The sequence below is a fragment of the Anabas testudineus genome, chromosome 18 (genome assembly GCF_900324465.2).
Source record: "Anabas testudineus chromosome 18, fAnaTes1.2, whole genome shotgun sequence".
Lineage (NCBI taxonomy): Eukaryota > Metazoa > Chordata > Actinopteri > Anabantiformes > Anabantidae > Anabas > Anabas testudineus.
Genome location: NC_046627.1, coordinates 25,297,223 through 25,321,987, shown reverse-complemented (window position 1 = coordinate 25,321,987; position 24,765 = coordinate 25,297,223). Strand labels below are relative to the sequence as shown.

The window sequence follows — 24,765 nt, the reverse complement described above, 5'->3', positions numbered from 1 at the left end:
TAACGTACATCATAAGTGGCAATTAATACATTTATTTGCAACATGCACATATGTGTGTACAAACTAAATTATTTACTTTGTAGTAGCCTCTAAAAATGTATATATAAAGTCTCAAATAACAACAATAGTCAGCATTTTGTCCTTACATTACACAGATTTGATTATAGAACAAGTATTTTTAATTTCTTATAAAACCTGCAGATTGATTTTATTTTACTTTTAATTTCAGCAACAGTATGTCACTTTTGTTAGATATTTATTTAGTGGTAATAACTCCTAGAAATGATTGTTAAGAGATGCTGTTAAGCTGCTCCCCCCGCGACCCGGCCCCGGATAAGCGGAAGAAAATGGATGGATCTTTAGAACTGTAGTGGCACAGATCATGAGCTATGAGATCTTGCCACCATTTCATGTCAATAACTGTGTCTCCTCGCTCCCATAGTTGTGCTTCCTCCTCTCTGTCTCTCTCTCTGGACTTTTCTGCAGGTATCCTTGGCCTCGGACCTGTATATCTTCACAGTGCAGTTACTCGTTCTACTGCCTTCCGAGTGTTTATCCTGCTTGTTCTTGTTGTTTTTTGTTGTCTGCTGTTATTTTCTCTCTCCTCTTTCCACTCATCCCAACCGATCCAGGCAGATGACCGCCCACCCTGAGCCTGGTTCTGCTGGAAGTTTCTTCCTGTAAAGGGAGTCTTTCCTCTCCTCTCTTTCTGCTATTTGGCAGATGCTTATATCAAAAGTGACTTACAAGTGGGGTACAAAGCAAGCAAAATATCTAAGTCAAGGAGAAGAACTTTAAAGTGCTCTAAAAAGAGTTGCTTAAGTGCAGCTTTGGAAGAGTTTTGTTTGCAGCTAGTTTTTAAAAATTGAGAGTGAGGCAGCTAAGCGTGCAAAGGTTGGTAGATCATTTCACCAACATGGAACCACTGACATGAAAAGTTTTGCCTAGGACATATGTGTCAAACTCAAGATCCGCGGGCCGCATCGCACAAACCTTCACACCAAACATAAACGAACATGTTGCCAAAAACAGATGCCAGGCGTCCAGCTCTGATAAAATGACATAAGAGCAAAGACAACTGAATGATTTGATTTGTTTTTGCTGAAACGCGCAAATGTGTTTATATTTCTAGGTTTTGTTATGCAGCATGTAAATGTAAATGTACATGTAAATTCATGAATGGAAACATTGGTGGCAAAGCCCCAAATTCCTTAGTATCTAATAATAGAAAATGAAAACAATTGCACCATTTGTCTCTCTAGCTATTGCATTATCTGTTCCTGTCGTGAAAGGACGACTTTGGCTGCAGAAATCAGAGGGAGAGTGGTTAGTTTCTATCTACAAGTGAAGTTATTTAAAAAACTACAACTGAAAAAATTTCTATGACAATTTCTTGTCATATCTGAAGGTTGCATCATTTGGTGTTTCTTACATTTCCTAAAAGCTTTAAATTGTATTTTAATTTTAGTTTTCCAAATGTACATTTAGCATTAAGTGCACAGCTTCAACAGAACTGATAGCATTTGTTGGAGACTTTTAATTTAGTATTAAAATAGACAGATGTTAGTAGATTGTTTTAAATGTTTATATAAATAATTGTTTTCTAATGTTATGTCTTAGGTCTAAAACACAATGGCAAAGTGCTAAGGGTTTCTAAATGTTACTGTCTTGATAGCAACTGAAGCAGCCCAGCAGCAGCCAACTATTACTAACAGTGCCAACCATTAACAGGGCTGCTGAGCTCACCTGGAACTAACACAGAGGAGCACGGGAGTAGGAGTGCGCAGGCGCAGAGCAGCCTTCCTATAAGCTATAAGGTGATAATAAAACTAAAGAGTGTTTCATGGTGAGAAGAACAGTGAAAAGGGTTCAAGGCCAAACACATTCACTGGATAATTGCGCCTTTGAATGCTTGAGCGCGCATGTGTGTGTTTGTGTGTGTGTGTGTGTGTGTGTGGGACCTGATCCTCAACACTAAATACAACCCCGCACAAACACACACACACACACACACACACACACACAGAAATTGGGAAGGGGAGGGGGAAATGGGGGGTGAGGAGGGGTGTGGGTGGGGGTCAGACAGAAACCCTGCTGAGCGTCAAAGCGGCGTGCTGATGGAGCACAGGCGCTGTGGAGAGGTGCTGCAGATGGAGCAGAGCACTTCTGCTGCATCTGTTTAAAATTAACCGGGTTTAAAAAGCAAAGCCAGGCCACATAAATAAAAGCAATTAAATAAATAAGTCCATCCTATAGCGTCATCCGCAGTGAGGAGCCTCATTCCTCTCTCTCCTTGCACCACCTTTAAATCCGAGGAACAAACAGCAACACGGTCAGAGTGAGATAACAGAGCGTCCGGTGGAGGTTTTCAAAATAAAACGCACCTGCCTCAGCCTTGTCCTTCATGTGATCTGCTCAAAGAAAGTGTGCATCAAAATGAGCATTTCTTTTCAATCGTTTTCTTTTTAATTTCTTTTTTTTCGTACTTTTATGGGACAAGGCTCAGAGAGGAGTGAACAAAAGAGCCAGGTGAACCTCTCTTTTAATCATATTAAAATTCACTGATCTTTTTATTGGCTGCACAAACTATTCATAGCCACACATTTCACACAAAATAAAGAGCAGAATAACACTGAAATGTAACAAAAAAGACAATTTTATGAGTGTTCTTATTATCATGATCTGGGTATACCAACACCTTTTGCTAACATGATTACATTATTTGGCTTTACCCACAGTAAGTCCAGATTGGAGCACTTGTTAAAGGCTCAGTCATATCAGGCACATGCAGAGGGGGTGGCTCTGGGGGCCCACGCCCCTGCCCTTAATCAGAGGTGTTCCTCTCAAGATTAAGGAACCCTCTGGGGTCTTAGACATTTTTTCTTTTTGCTGATGCCTCTGCTCTCTTGAAATATAAATATTTGTATAAACCCAGTATTGTAAGGTACAACAAAGCAATGAGTATTGGTTTTAAACACCACATGGGTTGAAACACAGGTGGTGTAGAGCGGGATGCTGCAAACAGCGGAGCAGCTTTAGTCATAGACTTCTCCAGCACTGTTGTGAGAAGGAACAGTACAGGAAGCCATTCCTGCCAGCAGCCATCACCCTGTACAATGACCATATCATGTCAGCATAGAGCTCTGCTCCAACAATTTAACTGTCTGTTTCTTGTTATTGCCCTTCCTCCTCAGTCCACACAATCACACAGTGATCTATCTATCTATCTATCTATCTATCTATCTATCTATCTATCTATCTATCTATCTATTATGTACATGTAATTATAAGTATTTTTTTATTAGTTAATAGTGAAGTCCAAATTAGTTTAAGCACGCGTCTGCCTTGCATTTTATTTTGAAAGGCAGGTGACTCATTTCCTGCCTTCTCCTGACTCCCTGGCTGCGTCTTGACGCATGTGTCGCCGTAGGACGACCGGATAACGGGAACCGGAGAGGGGGGAAACGCATCAGTCTGGCAGACACAGACGTGGTGCAATTGTGTAACACAGGCCTTCAGGAGGAGCGGCGCCTTTCTGTCTCCTTTATCCGTGCTCCCTCTTTTTCTCGCGGCGGAGGCAGAGACGGAGCGGAGCGGCGGAGGAGCCGCACATGTCTGCGCGCTGAGGCGCCGTTTGTTTCCCCGCCCTGATACGGTTGGAGGACGGCAGCGGGAGGAGGAGGAGGAGGCGGCTCTGTGGAGGGATAGAAACCGAGACGAGAACAACATCCTCACCCAACGGGGTAAAACAGAAAACAAAATACAAATAAGAAGCAGGTGGAGGCGTTAAAGGTGGAGAGAGGATCCGTCAAAAAAAAACGAGCGAGGACAACAGTGATGCGGCAGCCGAGGTGGGCCCAGATTGATGATTTTATGATATCATCATCCACCGCCAGGACCGATCACTGATTGTATTGATAACGAGCACCAAGGAGGAGAATAAGCTGTAAACGGAGCCGGAGTCCGTTGGTTTGTTTGTGCTCCGGATAAACAGGAGGAGTTTGATCAACCCCGGTGATTTGTCTTTACCCGAGGAGCTCAGCTAGGCCTGTGTGATCAGTTTGAGAAAGAAATATCCCGATTTAGGCCGATGACTTAGTCTGTGCGTGCGTGTGTGTGTGTGTGTGTGTGACGCCAATACAGCAGCAGTGAGGTGTGCGTGCGTGCGTGCTTGTGTGCGTGTGTATATATGAGGAGACGCGCCTGTCTGAGCATCATCTGGAAGCTGTACAGGCTGCTCCTCCACGGGGATGATACACAAGCGATCTGCGTGAAAAACACAAGAGACCAGGGATGCTGCTGATGCTGCTGTTGCCATTTCCAGTGCGGCTCTGATAGAGACAGCAAGGCGCTCAGCACGGCACTGGACATCCAGAAAATAGCTCTCCTCACCTCTCCGCCTCTGCACCTTTCTCTCCCCCCTTTATCTCTCACCCCTTCTCCTCCTCCTCTTCCTCCTCCACCACCACCACCACCACCACCACCTCTGGAGCGTCTATTCATTCTGAACAATTGCTAATCTGTGATTCAGAAAGCCACCCACTCCTGCATCCTCTCCTCCATTCACCCATACGTCCTCTTGAACGCCTCTTTACGCACTCACACGCGCAAAGGCAGGCAGGCAGGCGCGCACCGCCGCATCACCACCGCCATCATCACAGCCATCATGGAGACGACCAAGCTGCCTCCATCCAGCCCGTCCTCGCCGACCACCAGCTTCTCGGTGCCGTCCGCGGAGAAGGTGGACGGCTTCCCGCGCAGGTCCATGCGCAGAGCCCGGCAGAGGAGGTCCCACAGCTCGTCCCAGTTCCGCTACCAGAGCTCCCAGGTGGAGCTCACCGCACTGCCCCTGCTCAAAGGTGAGCCACTAATTTACTGTAGCAGCATGGGTCAAGGAACAACAGTGTGGAAATATTGTGAGAGTTATAAGTTTTCTAAAAAAGCTCTGAAATATTCAATAACACCATTATGAACTATTTTTACTGTGTATGTGTCAAAGTGGAAACCATCTTCCTGTCCATAGACTCTCACTGATCCGTGCAGTCTGTTGGTGTGTTGTAGTTTCTGTTCACAGATGTTGTCCTCTCTGTCCTTGTCCTGACAGAGGTGACAACACAGTGAGGTGTTTGATTCTTTGGAGTGACAAAGACACATTGCTGGACTATTCTGACAGTCATTTTCTGTACTGAGCCATCTGACCTTTATTAAATCAATTAACTGAGATTAACTATGCACAGTTAAATATTGGGAGACAGGGAGAAAATGCCCCGTTTTCAGAGAGTCGAAGGCGATGTCTGCACATTTCTTTTATAGTCCAAAGCCTGTAGGAATGGGTTTGTCCAAAGGATCAAGTTCAAATTGACATCACTGAGCTTGGTCTCGACCACTCACAAACTCAGTTAAGAGGAAGCCATCTCTGAGGAGACAGAGGAGGCCTTTACCCTTGATGGGACTCAATGGCTCATTAAATAAACCTGTAACAAAAATACACGTATGTCCAAATTGTGGCTGAAATGTCAACCCCTTATGAAGGCAGTAAGAGCTGCACTATTTGTGGGTCTGTTGTTGCCATAGCTCTGATCCGAGAGCTGCTGTTACTACACAGAAGACACTTTGATCTGCTGTACGTGAGCGTCATCGGTAACCTCTCTCAGAATAAAAGCATGCAAGGATTTGGGCTTTTATTTTGAATACAGTGTTTCATGGAGACCAGACTGGTTGGTTTTAGTGTGATACAGTTTGACACAGTCAGAATAATGGCCACAGTAGGAGCAACTGCTGAATCAGTATGCAAGAACTTAAATGATCAGCTGATTGACAGTAAACTAATTTGCAGCTATTTGAATAGATTTAAGCAAATTATCAAGCAACCGTTTAGATTCAGCTTCTCACAGCCTTAATGTAGCGTGGCCAGTAGCATTTAAAGGCTACACAGCTAATGTTACCAAACCTAAACATTACTTAGACATTATACTTCTTCAATATACAGTATGGGCTGCGGTGACACTGTGCGTTATCATTTAGGGACTGGAAACAGTTCAGCATTGTCCAGATCAGTGTTTGTGTTCCTTAATTTGGTTCACACAGTCTACATGTCGTTTCATGTTACTTACTGTTCTCTGTACTTGCTGTTCTGTATCTCCAGCTACGCCTCTTCCTCACCTTGCACTCTTCCTTCCCTTTCTTGCTAATGTGTGTGTAGTACAAGGGCACATTGTAAGTCCTCATCTGTGCCACTGACCTCTCTTTATAAGGTTACTCTCCCTTTCATGTAGCCTGCAATCGCTTCCTATTAACCCTCTATGAAGAGAAGACCTTTCTACTTTTAGACATGCTATGAGGCTCGTGCTCTTTATCTTTTTTTACACCTCATTTCTTGGGTTCGGCTTCCTCTCAGGCCAGCGTGCAAAATTGTGATAAAAGTTTTTTTCATCGCATCTTTACGGTGCCTTCAGTTCTGACCTCATGTGTGCTGTAGCCTTCACAGACAGAAGTCCCAGTTATCCCATGGCTGCTGCACTGCTGCAGCGCTGTTTCTGGATCCCCAGGAGGAACTGATAGTAAGACCCTGCAGCACCAGCTCAATAGAAAAGCCTGGTGTGGGGAAGTCTGTTACGGGCAGTATGTAGGCCAAGTGTAGACAGAATTGTGGGTGTCTTGTCCTCCGGGGAATCACATTCCCATTGTTAATTTGAACTACTCCTCCTGTTAGCGACGGCACATCTCTTTCACTTTAAGTTTCACAGTTTAACAGTTTCAGCTAAATATGAAACACAACAGACAAAGGAAGACACGGCTTCTTACGGCGAGGAACAAACGATAAAAGAAGTAGCAGCAGTGAGTGTAAAAACAACACGGGCAGGAAACAGCTGCTGGAGTGCACGGTGCCGTCTTATGGATCCATTTAGTTGCTGATGCTCTATTTGTTATTCCACAGATGACTCGTCAAATGAAAATTTGGAGATCAAGAGCAAAAATGTTTGAGCTGATCAACAGAAAACACAGATTTATACAATATCTAATATTTTATCTCTGGACCTCAGTATTTTGGACGAGTATCAACAATAAAAAAGACATCATGAAAGAGACATTCCAAGCTTTAAACAACCACAATGCAATGCAGTTGCAGCTTGCACAAACATCACCTCTGAAGCAGCTCAGCTGAGATAACCAGATATTTTTCTCTTTCTGGTTCCAGTTTTTCTGGACATGAAACATCTGCTATGGGAAATGTTGCTAAATGTAGTATAAATACCTGAAGCAGATTTAGGGAAATTTGAAATGAACATCATAAAATGTTATTTAACACTGCCTGGTAGAGTTAAATGGTTAATTTACTGGCCAGGTCCTCTGCAGTAGTTTAGTTTAGGATCTTTTTTCACTTGTGTGTGAAATATATCAGCCTTTAAAAATAACTTTTATTTTCTAAGTGGAACAGCAAGACAAGAGACACAGAGACATTTTTGTAGTCTGAGAACATGATGCAGGTTTGAAGATGTTTTGAAGAACAAAAACAAGCCAACTCATTGGTCAGTCCCTCTGCTAAATGCAGCCCTGAATCCCTCAAAATCACTAGGCACAAATCTACACCTCTCGATTCATGTCTAATGTGCAGGATGTAGAGTGCTCTTCATGTAGCGAGGCAGACATTAATGGTCTACGAGTCGAAGTATACAATGAGCACATACTCTGTCTTACTTGTATAGAGGGGCTTTAGTTGCCTAACGCTCATCATAAACCGTGAACCGAAAACATAGTTTACAGTCTTTCCCTAACTGGAGATACTAACTGGAGCTGAAGAAGTCACCCTGGCTGCCGTGCTGAAGTGTCTCTGAGGGGCTTTGACTTTTCTTCCAGTTTCATGACTGCTGTTACAGCCGACCTTTAAACAGATACAAATCAAAGAAATGAAGTGAGAACAAGCAGACACGTGCTGCACATAAACAACAAACGTCATAGTAAATATTAGGAAATCTTTATTTTGTCCTCAGCAGTATCTACAATTTGATAATACAGGGTAACTTGTGGATATGGATAAAATCATTTTGAGGGCAGATGACTGTAGTAAAGCAGTCAATAGACCAGAAACCATCATTAAATAGTAAAGCTTGATGACTGCCTTTATCACCATTAGTGGTTGCTCCTTTTCAAATAGTTTCTCCTTTTTCAGTGTCTAAATATTCATGTTCAAATGGGGCTTTAATGTAAGTACTGCTTCAATTTTTCAGACTGGGCCCCAGATGAGCCGGTGATTAAGTCACGCTGAGACACCAGGGCTCGATAAACTCAGTGTTTCTCTGGGACCCAGGCAAATTAAAATATTTAATATCTGCTGTCACACAGTTACAGAACCACCAGATTGGTATCAAAAATGTTTTTAGACATGGCGAAAGCATTCCCTTTCCTGTCCCTCTGCACTTTAATTGTCACATTAAATAATAAAATACTTGAGGATGGTGTCCAGTAAAGATGGTGCTGAGAGTTAATGGTTCTGGAAACAGGCCCAGTGGAGCTAAGTCTTTACTCTTTCCATTAGTACAGAAGCAGAAACAGTGCAACTAAGCAAAAAATGGTTTGACAGACGGGTGACAAATGTTCACACTGTTGAGAACAGGTTATATGGAAGATGCACACAATGGACTTGCATCATGGCAAGAATTTGCCAAAAGGATTATTATTAAATTGGATCATGGATGAGAAAACAGACATTTAAGGAATTATCTGTTGCAGATTTGTCAGAGTTGATTATAAGGTTGGTCCTTGTCTTTCTCCTGGTTGTCCTCCTCCATGTCTTCAGTTACACTGCAGCTCTGTCCAAGCAGAGGACGGGCTGTTAGCCCTGCACTCCTCTCCAGCTGCGATGCTCTCCCCTGGGGCCAAAGACACCAGTCAGGCTTCCCGGTCACGGGTGTTGTGCTGTCGCTGGCAGGCTAACCAGGCTAAGGTCACATTCCTGCCCGACATCAAGTCAGCAGATAAAGAAACGTATGATCATAATTTATGTCTTGTTCCCACAACAAATAGAGTTACAAGTGTAGTTCAGGATGAGTTTTTGTCTATCAAGAGAGGATCCTGCAGCACTGGACTCACTGCTTTTGACCTTGATATTGACTCAATCTCAGTTTGCTTGTTGTCGTCGTGGACTTTTCCCTTTCTCCTTGTGCTGTTGTCTCCATTGGGTCTTAAAATACAAACTGTGTCTGAATTGTATCTGCATAATAAAAAACACACATTAGTATGTGTTATGTATGCTCTCAGCGTGCACTGCAATCAGACTGTGATCAGCTTTTTCAGACCACTAGGTTTGCATTCTGATTTAAGTGTGAGTCATCCAGGTGCAAATACACATAGAGTGACTGCATCTGGGTGTATTCACCTGAGCAATAAACAAGGACAGAAACATTATCACCACAGGTACCAATGTTGTCATTGCATCTAAATGTCACGTTGATAGGTATAACTCAGCAGAGAGGCCCTTGTAGTGGGTTGACATATAATGTAACATTCATAAGTAAAACACTTCCATAACAGGTAGATAAAGTAAAAAAAAAATCAACATAACTTCTGTAATTTTGGGAATAGACTTGACTGAGGGTTTTACCCAGCAGCAGGCCTGCGACAGACGATTAAAACTTACTAAAAACAATGTAGTCATGCAGTATTTATTAAGGGCTGAGTGGGTCTTTGTGTAAAATATGTACGTATGCAGGGCGATCATGGGATATTTTCTGGTCTATCTTGAGGAACATTCTTGCTGCCAGCAGCTACCTCAGCAGGGGCTGAAAGAGAAGATACACCAAACAGATTTTCTGCTCAGCTCGGCCCAGCGGCGCACTCTGCCAGCCTCTGCTGCTGAACAGTTTTACTAAGCTCGCCCTAGACGTTTGACTACAGTACAGTAAATGGTATAGACTTGAGGAGACTTGACATCACAAGAGGAGCAGTACTTAGGAAAAAGATGTCCCCACAGGGTGCCTCATTTTCTACATTTAAAATTAGGACATTAGGAAACATGTATCTGTATTTGGAAGTCACAAGATGATCATACTAAAACTATTCCTGTAAAGTCTGTGTCATGAGAAGCTCTAGTTTTGTTGTCCTAGTTAAAAAAAAATTACATTTTGTCAGGCATCTGATCTGAAAGACAGCTGCAGATGAGGCAAAAAAATTAAATAAAAGTTTAAATAGTCAATTTTTTCCACAGCTGTTTCTGTGGTGTTGGATATCTTCTCATTAAAAATTGATACCTAGTTGTTTATTATTATCTCCCGCACCAATCTGAAAGCAGCAGAGCTGCAGAGCAGCAGCAGGCCTAATTGCTGTTTTGAAAATGAATCAACATGCTCAGCTCTAGTACACTGATCTGGGTGCTGAATCCTCAAAAGAGCTCCACAAAAAATCATTAATAGCACTCCCATCAAGTGATTAATAGATAGATGTTTTATGCAAACACCCTTCAGGATGGAAACTAGCACCCACATTTCTAATTGCTATTTTAACTGTACAAAAGAAATTTCTATGGAAGTCAGTAGCCATGCATGATGTTTTCTGTCCCTGATATTTCCATAGGTCGCAGCCAGCAGCGGTGGCTTTTCATAGTGCTGCTGAGTGGCTTCAAATAACTCTGTCAGGGCCTAAATGACGTTGTGTGAGCTTAGAGAGTGTTAAATCTTCCATACCTGCACGAAATCCATCCTGCTGGTTGGCGGTAGCATTTAAGCATCTCTAAAAGCCACGAAATGCCCTGCGGACAAGCAGTACACATGACGAATAAGGCAGAGGTTAACGAAGCGACTGGCATCGAATTAGGTAAAATGATCACATGAATTATCTACACATCTCTTAAAGGCTTTCTTGCACTATTCCATCTCAACGTTGTCCTGATTATGCTGTCAGCCTTCAGGATGCTGTTTATCAGGTCAAAACACGCTTTTCAATCCCTCTGTTTCTATGGGATGATAGGAAATGCATTTGAAATGCACCCACCACTCCGTCTGCAGAAGAACAAAAATACACTGCTGCTTGTGTTTCATAATGTACTCAAAGCGGGCCATTTTTACTTCTAACAATGAAGGGATTAGGAGAAAAACATGCCGTCAGACATGCACTCAAAAACACGAATGACGGAAAAGTATAATTTTGAGTTGTTTTTTTTTTTTTTCAGTCAAAATTTGGTGAAGAAAGCTGGAGGAAACTTAGAGGAAATGTATAGCTGAAATGTATAGTTTTTTTTGTAAACATTAGCTAACATATGTTTCTGGCCTTACAGGACTAAATAAGGAGCTTTGTAAATTTGATTAATGTGAAAACGTCTTCAATTAGAGTGACTCAGTTGAGAAAACAATTGTAGTACACTGGAATATTGCAACAGCAAAAGCTGCTAATAATAATTCACGTGGTAAAAGCTGACCAAAGTTGGTGTTTCTTACAAAGACCCTGATTTCAGGTGTATTTCTCTGCTTAGAAACCATTACTCTCGTTCATCATGCCGCAAAGGTGTAATTTGTCTAAAAGGATGTAGTGCCCATGTGATATGTAACATAACCCCACATGAGCTAACTGATGCATTAACCTGTGTTTTCATTTTTATTTGGTCTAGTTCGCGTGTTTGTCCACATTATTGTAATGAATGTAAGGCTCTTTTTTAAATGTGCTGTTTACTGTAAAACAGTCACCTTCTCTCACAGATTGCATGTGGGAGATTGAATGACTCTGTGTGTGTGTGTGTGTGTGTGTGTAAGAGAGGCCAGCTGGATGGGTCTGGTGTTGGGTTACAGAAGGCATGGAGTATTTTGCTCTATGACTGTCTGAGATCAATTAAGAGGGAGAGTGGGGGAGGAAGTGGTGGTGGTGGTGGGGGGGTTCTGAAAGAAATGGAGTGGATCGGGAAAGAGGAAATGACTGAACATTAAGTTGACAGGTGGAGGAGGAACGGTGGGAGGAGGGGAGATAAAAAATGAAAAATGGAGGATATTGCAGTGGAGGAAATATAATGAAACAACTAGCGATGTAATAACTACAACCACTGCTGTGTCACTAAAGAACGAGCTGATTCTTGAAGGAATACGCTGATGCTCGGGCAAATAAGCCCTCGGATTGAATCATCACAGAGTTTTACCTTTGTGTATGTTCACCATTAAATACAGCAGGCTCTTGTGGTTCTGAGGCAGTGCAGAGCAAAGAGGAAAATCAAATACTGGACATGCAGAGGTGAAGTGTGGTGAACGGGTCCAAAGGGAAAATGGTAAGGAATATTATGATGGGATGAGATATTGAAAGAAGAAAATATGAGCAAAGACTTTTGTTCTTTTCTGGAGCGATGAATCACAGCCAGCTTAAAAATCAAATCGGCCTTAATCAAAGACAAGGAAATATGATTTTTTTTTTTTTCATTTATCACATTTCCTTGTTTATGAAGCAGCAGCATCAGTGTGGAAGGCACCATGCCAGATGTATATCCTGCAGAGCAAACCGACAGATTCGAACTCAACAAGTGAGGGCTACAAAGCTGCTAATCAAATGTTGAGGATGTCTCCAGCTGGGATAACCGTCTCCCATATTTGTTTACTAACTGTCTCCAATTTGTGTTTATATTTTGCACAGCAAATGCTGCTTTTCAGAGGAGAATTTTAATATCTTAAATTGCTTCAGAGTCACTGTGTGGTCAAGGAGAAATTAGACCTTAAGTGTGAAGAGGAGACATGTCCAGTAGGTGAGACAGTGTAAATCAGGCTCATTTTATTGATACCAATGGAAACCTGTTTCTTGATAGTGACTCAGCTGATTACAGGGAGAGTACGCAACAAAAAGACAGATATAACCCACAGCCTGGAACACCCAACTGGTCTCCGCTCATTATGCTGTGTGGTGTAAATGTGTATTATTAGTAACATTGGATTATTTAAAGATGGGCTAAGTACACCACCTAATCTCATGCCATGACTTAGCCTTGTCTCCCAGTCTGTGTCACAGATTGAATGAGACCCATTCGATACAGCATGTATAAGACATTTGTGCTGTGTTTTGAACACTCCCTCCCTAAAGCACAGTGCTGCTTTAAGTGCCTCAGTAGCTTTCACATTCATTGTTATACATTGATATCTATCATTTAAATCGATAGACATCTTAACTTGGAATAAAACTATTTTCTTTTTTTACACATTTTATTAACAAGGATCAAAAGCTCTGAGAAAGACAAGATAATCGACCCTTTTTAAGTCTTTCAGCCAACACTGAATTCAAGGACAGTGGAATTTGTGATTCATTCTCAAACATTAACAAAATAATCTTTAACAAAAACAGTTAATGCAACTGACTGACCTCCAGTTTTTTTAATAACTTATAAGGTTGGTATGGTGAAAGCAGTAGCAGACAGTTGCCTGTTGCCTTTTTACACAATTAGTTAAGTCACTTTTTTTAGCCCTGTTTTGGTCTCCACCAGCACTTGAAACATTTCTTTATGTATTTATTAACAAAATACATATACCTAGTATTACAAATGTATGTGTAGCCCACTGGTAGTTTAGTTTCATTAGTCATCTTTGATTAATTTGGTAATGGGCTGGGGCTTCAGCTACCAGAGCCACCCCCACTTCCTGATTTCATGAAAACCTAATCAGTAAAGTTACATATGGGTCTGTAGATCTCAGGTATGTAGGTCGGTGGGTTCTGAACAAACGTAGGTATTTTACGTAGGTGAGATATTTTTTTTGACCCAGACAACTTATGTTAGATTTTGGAAGCCAGTTTCCGTTTCAGATCCACATAGAAATGTAAACTTAATGAATTGTTCTTTGGTCCAGCACAGATCTCTCCACCAAATGTCATAAAAGTCTGTTCATAATTTAGTGAGATCTCCTTCTGACAGACAGGCCGGCTAACAGAGAGGAAAAGAACATCCCCATCAGAGAAAAATGTGCTCATGTTTCCATTACTGTCATCCAGATAGATTTCATTATCGGAAACAGACCGTACATACAACTCTATTTACATGTTATATGCTAATACCCAGCCGGTCTCATCGTTTATTCTCTGTATCATCACCAAGTGGTGACTTCCAAGTATTTCCTGCTCTGATTTAAGGCGGCGGGATGATTCGGGTTGTTTTTTTCTGAGCAGGTGAAATGGTGTTAACCCTTAAGGCTCCTTAAAAATCTGACGTGTTACCAGAAGATGTAGTTAATCACGCATGATAACATCCCACCTCATCCCTCTTTTTAATCATACTGTTAATGAGCAGGATAATGGATAATGTGTTGTACATGTTTCCTAGACAGTTTGTCATACCGCGGATGGATCCTGTGTGTTAGGGGGATTAGATTATGTAGAGATGGACTTAAAGCACGTCACTTAAACCTGTTAAGGTGATATTTATACTGTCCTGACTTTTGAGAGCTGCTGTTGCTCTCTTCTACTATTTATAACTGTCTTTCTCTTCTTTATCTGCTTCTATCCTTTTCTGTCTCTCCCCCCTTACCCCTCCCTCCCCATCTTCCTCTCTGCGTCACTGTATCTGTGCATTGAGCATCCGTGTGTGTGTGTGTGTGTGTGCTTAATGACAGAGGTGCAGAGGCGGCTTGGATGGGAGCTAAAACAGAAGCTTTCCTCCTCTCTTTTCTGTCTCTCCCTGTCACACACTCAGCCCCAAACAGAATAACTGTTATTTAAAGACTAGAGCTGTGCTTGCTCTACTGAAGGATGGATGGGTAGAGGAGAGGAAGGGAAAGATGGAGGGAGTGAGGAGAGGGACGAAGAGAGGAAAGCAAGGGAGGTACCTAGTGATGGAGAGATGAGAGAGAAGCAGGAGGAGGAGGAAGGAGATGATGTCATCTTTTAACCCTATACTGCTCCCTACTCTCCTCCCTCCTGTTTCCTTCACAGATTCTTCTCCTCTCCTCCTCTCTCTCTCTCAGTCTCTCTCCAACAGGACTATATTTAGTTTCGTGCAGCTGTGTATGTGTTTGTGCTAGTCACTGCTCAGTTTTATATGTTACAGCTCAGTTTACCAAATCCATCCACCCCCTTCCCCTGCTGGATCTCACCATCTTCTACGTCACATGTTGTCTTTCCCCTCTCTGTGGTTCAGGTCTGTTTTTCACCCTTCTCCTCTGTCTGTTTTACAGATAAGTCTGGAGCTTACTGTTAACAAATCCCATTGATCAAAAGATCCCAGTTTTGATCACCCAGTATTATGTTTCTTGTTTACGATCATACCCCGTCCTGCTACCATAAATACTACACTGAATGTGTTTCAATCCGCTGCTGAAAGTATTCCCTGACAAATGCATTATTTCCTCTTTTTAAGTGTAAAGCACTTGTGCCAAGCTATTTCAGGAAATGATGAGTCTTTCGTTAAGATGAAATTATATCTATGTTGAAAGTTTAGAAAGTTGAATATGTTGTGTAAGAACCAATAGGCAGGATATAGTTGGTAACAATGGAGAGACGCAGTAACACATGTTGGTTTCAATATTTTCATGGACTTTTACAGATACTAAGAAAAGTAAAGTGTGGTATCCAGTGTTGATCCTTCAGTGGGAAAATCCATCCAGAGATACTGCTGCAGTGTCTAAGAAGAAAAAAAAATCTGAAGCAAAAACAACCAATCACGACTTCGGATAGATCAAGATAGTTTTAGCATAATTGAATTAATAATTAATCAATAATTCAGTTGAGTTGGAAATAAAAATAGGTAGCTAATTTGATACAGTCTAGTCTGGGGAAAATCACCAGACTAATATTTTCTTAGTTCTAGGCAGGTGGCACACAGCTGCCTGCATCTTGAAATAAGGTTGAACCAAAACAGTAAAATAATGAGCTGAAAGGTGCTAAAATGCTTTATGATGCTGAGAGGAACAATAATTAAATAATAGTAATGATTAGACTAAATGAAAATATTGATTAAATCAGCTTTAGAAAGTAAAAATAGAGTTAGTACATATTGTATTGTGTTGTATTGTAATATAGGGACATTGTCTCCAGCACTTTGTATCGACACCGACAGCCTACTGTTTAGAATAATTTAGACCATGATTGTAATAACTTTCTTAGGCTGCATTGTGTGGCTGCTGTCTGTGACAGATTGTTTTACCAGGCTTTTATAACTGTGGGAATGTAAGTTTGGTGAAGGTGTGCCATGTTGACAGTAGAAGTTTTAATCTCAGCTGCCTTTCCGAGCCAGTAAAGATGAAATAGACAAAATAAAATGTAGCTACATGCTTTTAATGTTGCATTTTAAATCAGTAGTCGCAGCTCATCTTGACAGTTACTCAAAATATCAGTTTGGATTGTCAAAAACATGGAAATAGCTCAGTCACCAATGACTCACTTGCTGTGATTAAGATCTTATTTAATATTCTAATCACTGCACTGACATGATATTTAAAGCTGCTTGAAATGAATGAGTCTGGAGCGACCTGTGTTGACCTAATAATAGCACAGCCAAAAGGAAAACTGAAATTCACTCCACTCACTGTTACCTTTGCTACCATTTCTCCACTGTGTCATAATGCACTTTTTTCTTGTTTATATATAAATATATATCTTTTGACATTTTTCTTCCAAATTGAAGCACTTTCAAGCTGTACGAGACACAATAATGAGTTAAGATTGGTGACAAATTTAACAAACTCCAACAACCATAAACAGTGTCAGCCTGGAGCCTTAAATTGTGGCTCTGTTTGTGCTTGTCATCTCCTCACTTTCATGTTCTTTTCCTTCTCTCTCTCCCACACTTGCTCTCACATGACCCAGCGAGTCTCTTCATCCTGTTCATCCTTCCTCTCTTTCGCTTTCACCTTCTTTCTTGCTCTCTATTTCCACGGAGCACACAGTAAACACAGTTTTCCTTTTTCCCTCGCCTTTTCACCTTGCATGTTCTGTCTTTTCTCTGTCCCATCACGGCACGTAGTCATATAATTACTCTCCGTTAAAAATGGATTCGATTTCACCATTACAGTCAGCCTAAAGAGGGAGAACAGGAGGGAGGGAGCGAGGGAGGGAGCAGGCAGAGATTGAGAGAGGCTTTGTGAAAAACAAGACTATGGATGTGAAAGGGTGGATTGGAAAGGTGCAGAGCAGGAATGGAAGAAACGGAGAAGGAAAATAAAGGAGTGGAGGAAGAATTAGTAAAAATGGTTGAAGGAGGCGAATCTGTAGAAAAATGATGAAGGGTCAGGAGGTTGAAAATACTGAAGCTGCAGCTTTCTCAAGCCAGAATACAGAGGTGATTTGTGGCCAGCGTGCAGATTTATCCTCACATTCATTCTCCCAGCAAAGTCAGAAGAAGTAGTTCACCCTGCTGAAGTTTTCACACTTCATTTTCATGGTTGTTGTTTTTTTTTTTTTAACTGTCAGAAAATTGTGTGAACTCTACTGTCACACATTTGTCCAGTCAAAGAAATGGACGCAATTCAAGAACAAATTGACCGCCCAGCACGGCGCAATAGGCAGGGTGCTAGATGTCAACAGTGGATGTGAAATGGGCAAACTAAAGTTTAACGGCAAGATAGAAGTTTATAGAAAAACCACAGCGAAGTTGTTATGCAGCTCATGTTATCAAGGTTATTCAGGGAGTGGACCAGAAATAAATGGATCAGTATTCTGTGCTATTCTGAGGCCTAAATAACCTGATCTCCTGTGTGAGTAACAATAAAAAGATTAAAGGAATGACTTTAAGAAAGCCATCTTGATTTCAAGCTTTAATCCCTGGTTTGAAAATCAGAAAATTATGCAACAGACTCTGGATGTGTCAGTGTTTCATGGTTCTCAAGAGTTTCTTGACACATCGGCTAAAAGGGCAGTACTTGTCTTTTTGTAGTTCAGCTCGGTGCCAAAGGGAGCAGATGGTCCCGGTATGTCCACAAGAGGTGAGGGGCTCTGAGGCTGGAGGGGCTCCAGTCATCCCCCTTCACCCTCCTGTGTTTCCCACCTGGGGGTTAAGAAGGGTTAAATCTAATCCTCTCCTGCTGTGTGTGTGTGTGTGTGTGTGTGAGTGAGAGAGAGCCTTGGATCATCCTCTTTCCACCTGCATAGCCAGTCTAGACAACTCCGCAGCCGTCACTAAAGCTGCATTGTTCTTAGGGAGGAAAACAAAGCTACAAACCCACTGAGTTACCAGATCATCAGATATCTACACAATCTAACACAATCCAACACGATGATGCTGCAGTTAAGCCGGTCTGTGTGACGCTCCTTTTTTTAAAATGTAGGATCAACGGAAAAACATCAACGCAACAAGAGAAAGAAAAGAGCAATGCAAACTGTGCTGTGTGTGTATTTTTCTGTATATTTATGCCATTTATCCAAATATAGATCAGCATGTTAGTGTTCACATATATCTCCCTTATGCAGGAAACTAAAATCTGGGTATTTCACTGCAACTTTTAGCCAATGAGTCATCAATCATCTGGTTACTTAGAAAAAGACCAAGGCATTCCCATTTGGCTGCTGTCAAAGTGTGTAACCCTCTAATATGGTGTTTAATTTATTTCTTACTTTTATTTTTCACAATGCTTTACAAGCTGAGCTGCTGAATTTCACTCTCCCTTAGACCTGAGGAATCAATTTAAAATTCATCGTATGTATTCAGTAATCCATGCTTATCAGCTTGTTTTTGTACTTGTGTGAAAAGTGAGGTACAAAGTTTTAATCTGCTGGCCAGCAGCAGGCTGCTTCATTGTGACAAACAGGTCCAGAAAGTGAATCTGACAGCTAATAGGACTGAGATACAATACAGCCCCCTGGAGGAAGGTGCATGTGGACATGTGTGTCACTATGGATGCTAGGCCCTGTGTGTGGGGGTGTGAACAAATGTGTTTGTAGAGTAATAGTCTGTTGTCTCTCCCTCATTACTTCTGAGAAAAGATCTAGCCTGTGAAATACATCTCTATATACTCCTTGCTTGCTTTCTCACAGTCCCACTTTTCCAAATGACTCACTACCAAACACAAAGCACCTTTCAGAATCACCAATGGATTTGGCCGAGCTACATGACCTTTTTTGCCCTTTAACCTCTTCTAAAATGCATCTTTCCCTCTCTGTCTTTCTCCCCTCCTCTCCATCATACAGACGCCCCGGTGGCAGAGTTACATGATCTGTTCTGTAAGAAGTTGCAGCAGTGCTGCGTGCTGTTTGATTTCCTGGACTGTGTGGCCGACCTGAAGGGGAAGGAGATCAAACGTGCGGCGCTCAATGAGTTGGTGGAGAGCGTGGCCACTAGCAGAGGAGTCCTCATAGAGCCTCTCTACCCAGAGGCTATAAAGATGGTAGGAGAAGGGGGGGTGAAGGGGTTCAAATGATAAATAAAGAAAGATGAAAGACACGTGTACATTTGCCCAGGTTATATCCAGGTTCCTAAAAATGTAACATATGAGCACAGATGGTGACAAACAGTGGTCATGGTAATTGAAAAAATGGATCAGTAGCTAAATAGATGGAGGGAGAAGAGAAATAGAAAGCCAGAAATATATTTACTCAACAAATAAACACCTGGAAGCTCTACCCAGAGCAAGAGAAAAACAAGGAGCGAAAGATGAAAGGGTGGATGAAGGAGGGAAAGAGAGAGAGAGAGAAGGCAGACAGTGTGATATCCAACTGAGGAGCTCCAGTGAAGTCACCAGAGGCTATAAACAAAGGGCAGAGGAGAAGAGAGGAGATGAGCAGAGAGAGAGAGAGATAGACAGATAAGGAGAGAAAAGGAAGAGAGAGAATGTTTGCAAAGGGTGCTAAGCAGCAAGAGGCTGCACAGATGGCGAGGAAGAGGAGGACAGAAACGAGAGTAGAGTGTGGACACCAACACAGAGCCCAGACTTCAGAGGATATAAGGAGGAGGAGAGGTGGAGGGGACTGAGAATAGAAGGTAAAGTGAGCAGAGGATATAGCTTACGTTATACAGTCCCTATACCCAGGGGATAAGAAACTGCTGAGATGACGGGGTGAGGTAGAAGGAAAGTGGAGGGAAGCTTTAATGTGTGGCCACAAGGTAAAAATTAACTTAAGTTATTAGATCACCAATAATAGAACCAGTGGATAGTACTGTAGAGATAGAGAAAGAGAGAACAGAGAGCTAAAGTGCAGCAAAGCAGAATGATAATGTAAAGCGTGGTGAACGATGGGGTTTTATTCAACAAATCTATGACAAATGAGGAAAGGAAAACACCGAAAAGTGAGTTATTGCTAACAAGCAAATAGCAAACTAATGAGTCCACATTAGCATTTCTGCCTTAGTTTGGCACTGTTTAACTGGGCAAAACTTAACAACTGTGGTCTCCGTTTAAGTGAAATGTAACCATTATACAATACAAATATAGTCTACTTTGTTTCAGTAGCTTGCATCAGATCAGTGTCTCATCATGAAAATACTGCTGCTGACAGATTTGTGACCATGTGCTTTAAGTTCATTACATTTGAAATGATTTTCCATAATCAACATATGTAATAAATGATTGTCATGCTACTTTATTAACTGTATTACCCCTAAACTGTCCCACATGCCGTATCTGTGTGTTTCAGGTCCTATTTTTATTGTCGTTAGTTTTAAGCATTAGTCGGGCTGTGATTAGACTCAGTGGAAGCTAAATGCTAATGTTACTATGTTAGCATAGTTGCATCCTGCAACCACAAAACATGAGCATTGAATAATCTATAAACATCCTGCCTATTAAAATAATAATAACATAATATTAATGTAGCAGTGGAATTAACCATGTCTGCTTTTTGCAGTATAGTTTATGAACAGATTGGCCAGTTGAAATGCATTTGCTGAATAAATCAAGGCCTAGTGTACTGAGCAGCAAGTTTCATTACTTCATCATTGGTTTTTATAACACAGCGTCCAATATGGCTGACAAATAGCTGATGCTATTTTCCATGACAACATGAAAACTGAAAGCAGATACTGAAGACCACACCTCATGTTATTTCCTGATGCAACAGTTTTCTCTTTCGACTGGCCAGTTTTCATCTGATATAGTGGTGCAATACTGCCACCAACCCAACGCACATCGATGTTGTATCTATTACATTTACATCTTGCATTATTTGCTTCAGTTGTGTGCGACCCACCATTTTAAGTTTATTGTTTTCCAACATCAAGTACTCATTTCAGATCTATCCTTTAAAGCACATTGTTGTAGTGACACAGAGCTCCTCAAACAGGTGACCTGTTAACTGTCAACAACAGTGTCACAATGATGGTGAAGTCAAGGAACATGTTTTTTCCTATAAAAATGTCAATTTTATGACTTCATGTGGTCTTTGCAGATCTCTGTAAATATCTTCCGGACTCTCCCACCCAGCGAGAATCCAGAGTTTGACCCCGAGGAAGATGAGCCAACACTGGAAGCCTCTTGGCCTCATCTGCAGGTACACACCTACAAATTAGACACACAGAAATTGAGATGAACTATATTCTGACAGTTTATATAATGCGGTGTGTTTTTCCTGCAGAGGTAAAAAAGGAAAAAGGATATGTTCAGCAAAATATGTTGACACTATCTTTTTTTTTACCAAAAAACTGTCTGGGAATTGCTGTGATGTAATTAAACACAATGTAATGTCAGGATGTGCCATGAAAAATGGGTTCTACTATATATTATGTAAGAGCCAATGGGCGGACAAAGCCATAACACTCACAACTCCCACCAGGTGTTGCTTTGACTGCAGCGGTCAGCACTTATGTGCGCATAAACATACTGTACCTCAGCCTGAGATCCTTTAGATCAGTTAAAGCTGCTGTTTGAAGCTAAATTTTAGGCCAAAACGTACATTTGTCAGCATGAATCACACAATGACGCTCTAGCAGAGACAACTGTAATTAGTCTTGTGAGGTTTGCCCAGATGACATTTGGGTGTGGTGTACAGTCACTTCTGCACCTTCAGGAGATAGATGAGTAAAAATGGAAGTGTGAAATTGAAACAGTCTTATGAAGAGATTATTTTCCCTTACCAATATTTTGGTATAAAATATTACTGTCTCTAAACTTAAGTCACATTTTATGAGACATCACTGTCTAAGCGTGATCGATGTTAATCTTGTCATCTCACTCATAAAAAGAAAGGAAGTTCTTACCTTATTTGAAAGATTTAAGTAGCATTATTTCACGTAATAATAATAAAAACAATAATTGATACTTCCCATTGGGAAAATGTAATTTAAGATGATGCATTGATAAAAACTAAATACGTATTTTGTTGTTTGTGTCACTCTCAGCTGGTGTACGAGTTCTTTCTGCGTTTCCTGGAGAGCCCAGATTTCCAGCCCTCCATGGCCAAACGCTATGTCGACCAAAAGTTTGTCCTGCAGGTAATCTTCACTCCATTTTCTAACTAACGAGATGCTTCTGAAATCCTCACATCCTATACGTACACTCCAGGTGCTCCTAAAATATGGTTTCTAGGTTTGACTTATAGGCACAGTCCTTGTCCTACAACTTATTTGCTTTATTTTAGAAATTATAGGGAAAAATGTGCATAGATACAAACATGTTGTATTTGATGTCTGTAATTATGTACGTGCAGCTTCTGGAGCTGTTTGACAGTGAAGACCCCAGGGAGAGGGAGTACCTCAAGACCATCTTGCACCGTGTCTATGGAAAACTACTGGGCCTCCGAGCCTACATCCGTAAACAGATCAACAACATCTTCCTCAGGTACAAGCTGCAATTTGCCTAATTCTAACTCACAGGATTTAAATGAGCTATTTAGAACTTTTTATCATGTACTGTATCAATCTGACATTAGTACAAAAACAACCGAAAGTAGAAGCTAGAAATGTAGTAGAAACTCAGAAAGTAATTTATGGTTTGTTAATTTAAGTTCCTTTTTCATTTGCCAAAATAAATTTGGCAAAAACAAAAAACGTGCACCAGGAAGCACAGGGGTTAATTTTAAAAAGGAGCCTTAATACCAAGAAACACCAAATGCTGCATGTTGCTTTTTAAATTTGTTGTTAGGCTAAGAATAGAAAGTATACAGTAGTATGCACTAATGCATACGAGAGTTTTTCCTCTCCACTGTTGCCTAAAGCTTGCTCTAATGGGATTGTTGGGTTTTCTCTATAATTTTTTTGTATAAATATTTTCTGTAAGGTCTTAAACCTTACACTGTAAAGTGCCTTGAGATAACTTCTGTTGTAAATTGGCGCTATACAAATAAAATTGAATTGAATTGAATTGAATTAATGCATGATTGTGCACATTGGTCATGAAAACACTCATTGACAGCCATGTTTCATAATGCTGCAGAGCTAAGTCACTGCATAGTGACAGATGTCCTCACATCATTGATTGAACGGCTAACAGCTACTAACATGAATGCTGCCATGGCCAAACTTTCACCAGTTGCAGCTGAAGCGCCAACATGGGACAGCTCTGTTTCTGCCCCAGCTGACAGCTACATAATAGGATATGAGCACATATCTGGTTCAGCTGTTGGAAAACTTGTTGTTCCTCTCATTCCTCTCTCATGTGATAGCATCACAGACATTACAGGTGTCTTCCACAGAGGAGGTTTCAGGGAAATGATAAATTCTTTAGGAAAGTCAGGAATGTATAGATGCTGTATTTGTCAGGACTAAAACAATGATTTTGACTTTTTCTATTCAAAGTTCTTCTCTTTGTTTCTTTTATGTTTGTTGATCCAGAAACATTTCCGTGATCTATTGATGCATTGCTTTAATTCATTTTCTTTTTGTTTCAGGTTCATATATGAAACTGAGCACTTCAATGGGGTTGCAGAGCTGCTGGAAATCCTTGGCAGGTATGTTCATATTAGCACAAACACATTTTGGAGCAATTTGTCCTACTCTGGAGGAAGGTATAGCAAGAAAAAGTATGTGAACCTTTCTGCATTAATTTGTCATAAAACGTTATCTGGTCTTCATCTAAGTCAAGCGTATTAAATATAAGGTGCCTAAAATAATAACACAAAAATTGTGCTCTTTCACGTCTTTACTGAGAACAACCATAAAAACCTCATAGTGCGAGTGAAAAAAAGAATGTGAACCCTTGGAATAAAGAACTGTAGACAAGTGCTAGCATACTGGACCTGGAGTCTTGTTAAGAAAATTAGTTTGGTGGTGTAGAGTAAAGGTACTTCAACTAACAGAAACCACTCAAACCTTTTTAGTTTGATCCACACAAGAAAAGATGTGCTTATGTGAGCCATGTCTCTCCAAAAGAAGCTTTTAGAGGATCTACGTTCAAGAAATGTTGATTTAAATAAAAAGCTGGAAAGGGATACAAAGTGATGTTGAAGACTTGAAAATTCACCAGTCTACATTTTTCTAAGGTAAACAATCTATAAATGGAGACACTTTGGGACTTTTGAACTAACAGGGTGACTATGCTAGGACACCACGAAGGAAGCAGCTAATTACTAAAAAGAACATTGCTGCACGCCTGAAGTTTGCATATTCCCAGACAGAAAACATATTCCTAACTGTAAAGTATGGTGGAGAAAACATCATGATTTGGGCCTGCTTTGCTGCATCAGGGCCTGACCAGCTGGCAGTGATTGGGGGGAAGATGAATTCCCAAGTGTATCAAAAAATCCTTCAGGATAATGTGAGAATGTCTGTATGTATCAGCTGAAACTCTGTAGAAGTTTATGTACAAGTTTATGCTAAAGGGCAATAACAGAATGTTCCTTTGGAAGTGGCCAAGTCAGAGTCAATTTAGGCACATCATATTTTTAATACTTTTGACTTAAATGAAGATCAGATTATATTTTATGACAAATTAATGCAGAAAACCAGGAAATTTCAAA

General features: G+C 41.0%; 1 protein-coding gene across 1 annotated transcript in view; it reads left to right on the top strand.

Moving 5' to 3' along the window:
• The first annotated feature begins 3,438 nt into the window (after positions 1–3,438).
• ppp2r5b (protein phosphatase 2, regulatory subunit B', beta) overlaps positions 3,439–24,765 on the top strand; it is a 35,273-nt gene continuing 13,946 nt past the window's right edge. Inside the window, exons 1-6 of the mRNA XM_026353343.1 lie at positions 3,439–4,859; positions 19,069–19,265; positions 21,262–21,363; positions 22,211–22,303; positions 22,519–22,649; positions 23,698–23,757. Coding sequence (XP_026209128.1) covers positions 4,667–4,859; positions 19,069–19,265; positions 21,262–21,363; positions 22,211–22,303; positions 22,519–22,649; positions 23,698–23,757 — 776 coding nt within the window. The 5' untranslated portion in view covers positions 3,439–4,666. The remainder of the gene's footprint in view (positions 4,860–19,068; positions 19,266–21,261; positions 21,364–22,210; positions 22,304–22,518; positions 22,650–23,697; positions 23,758–24,765) is intronic.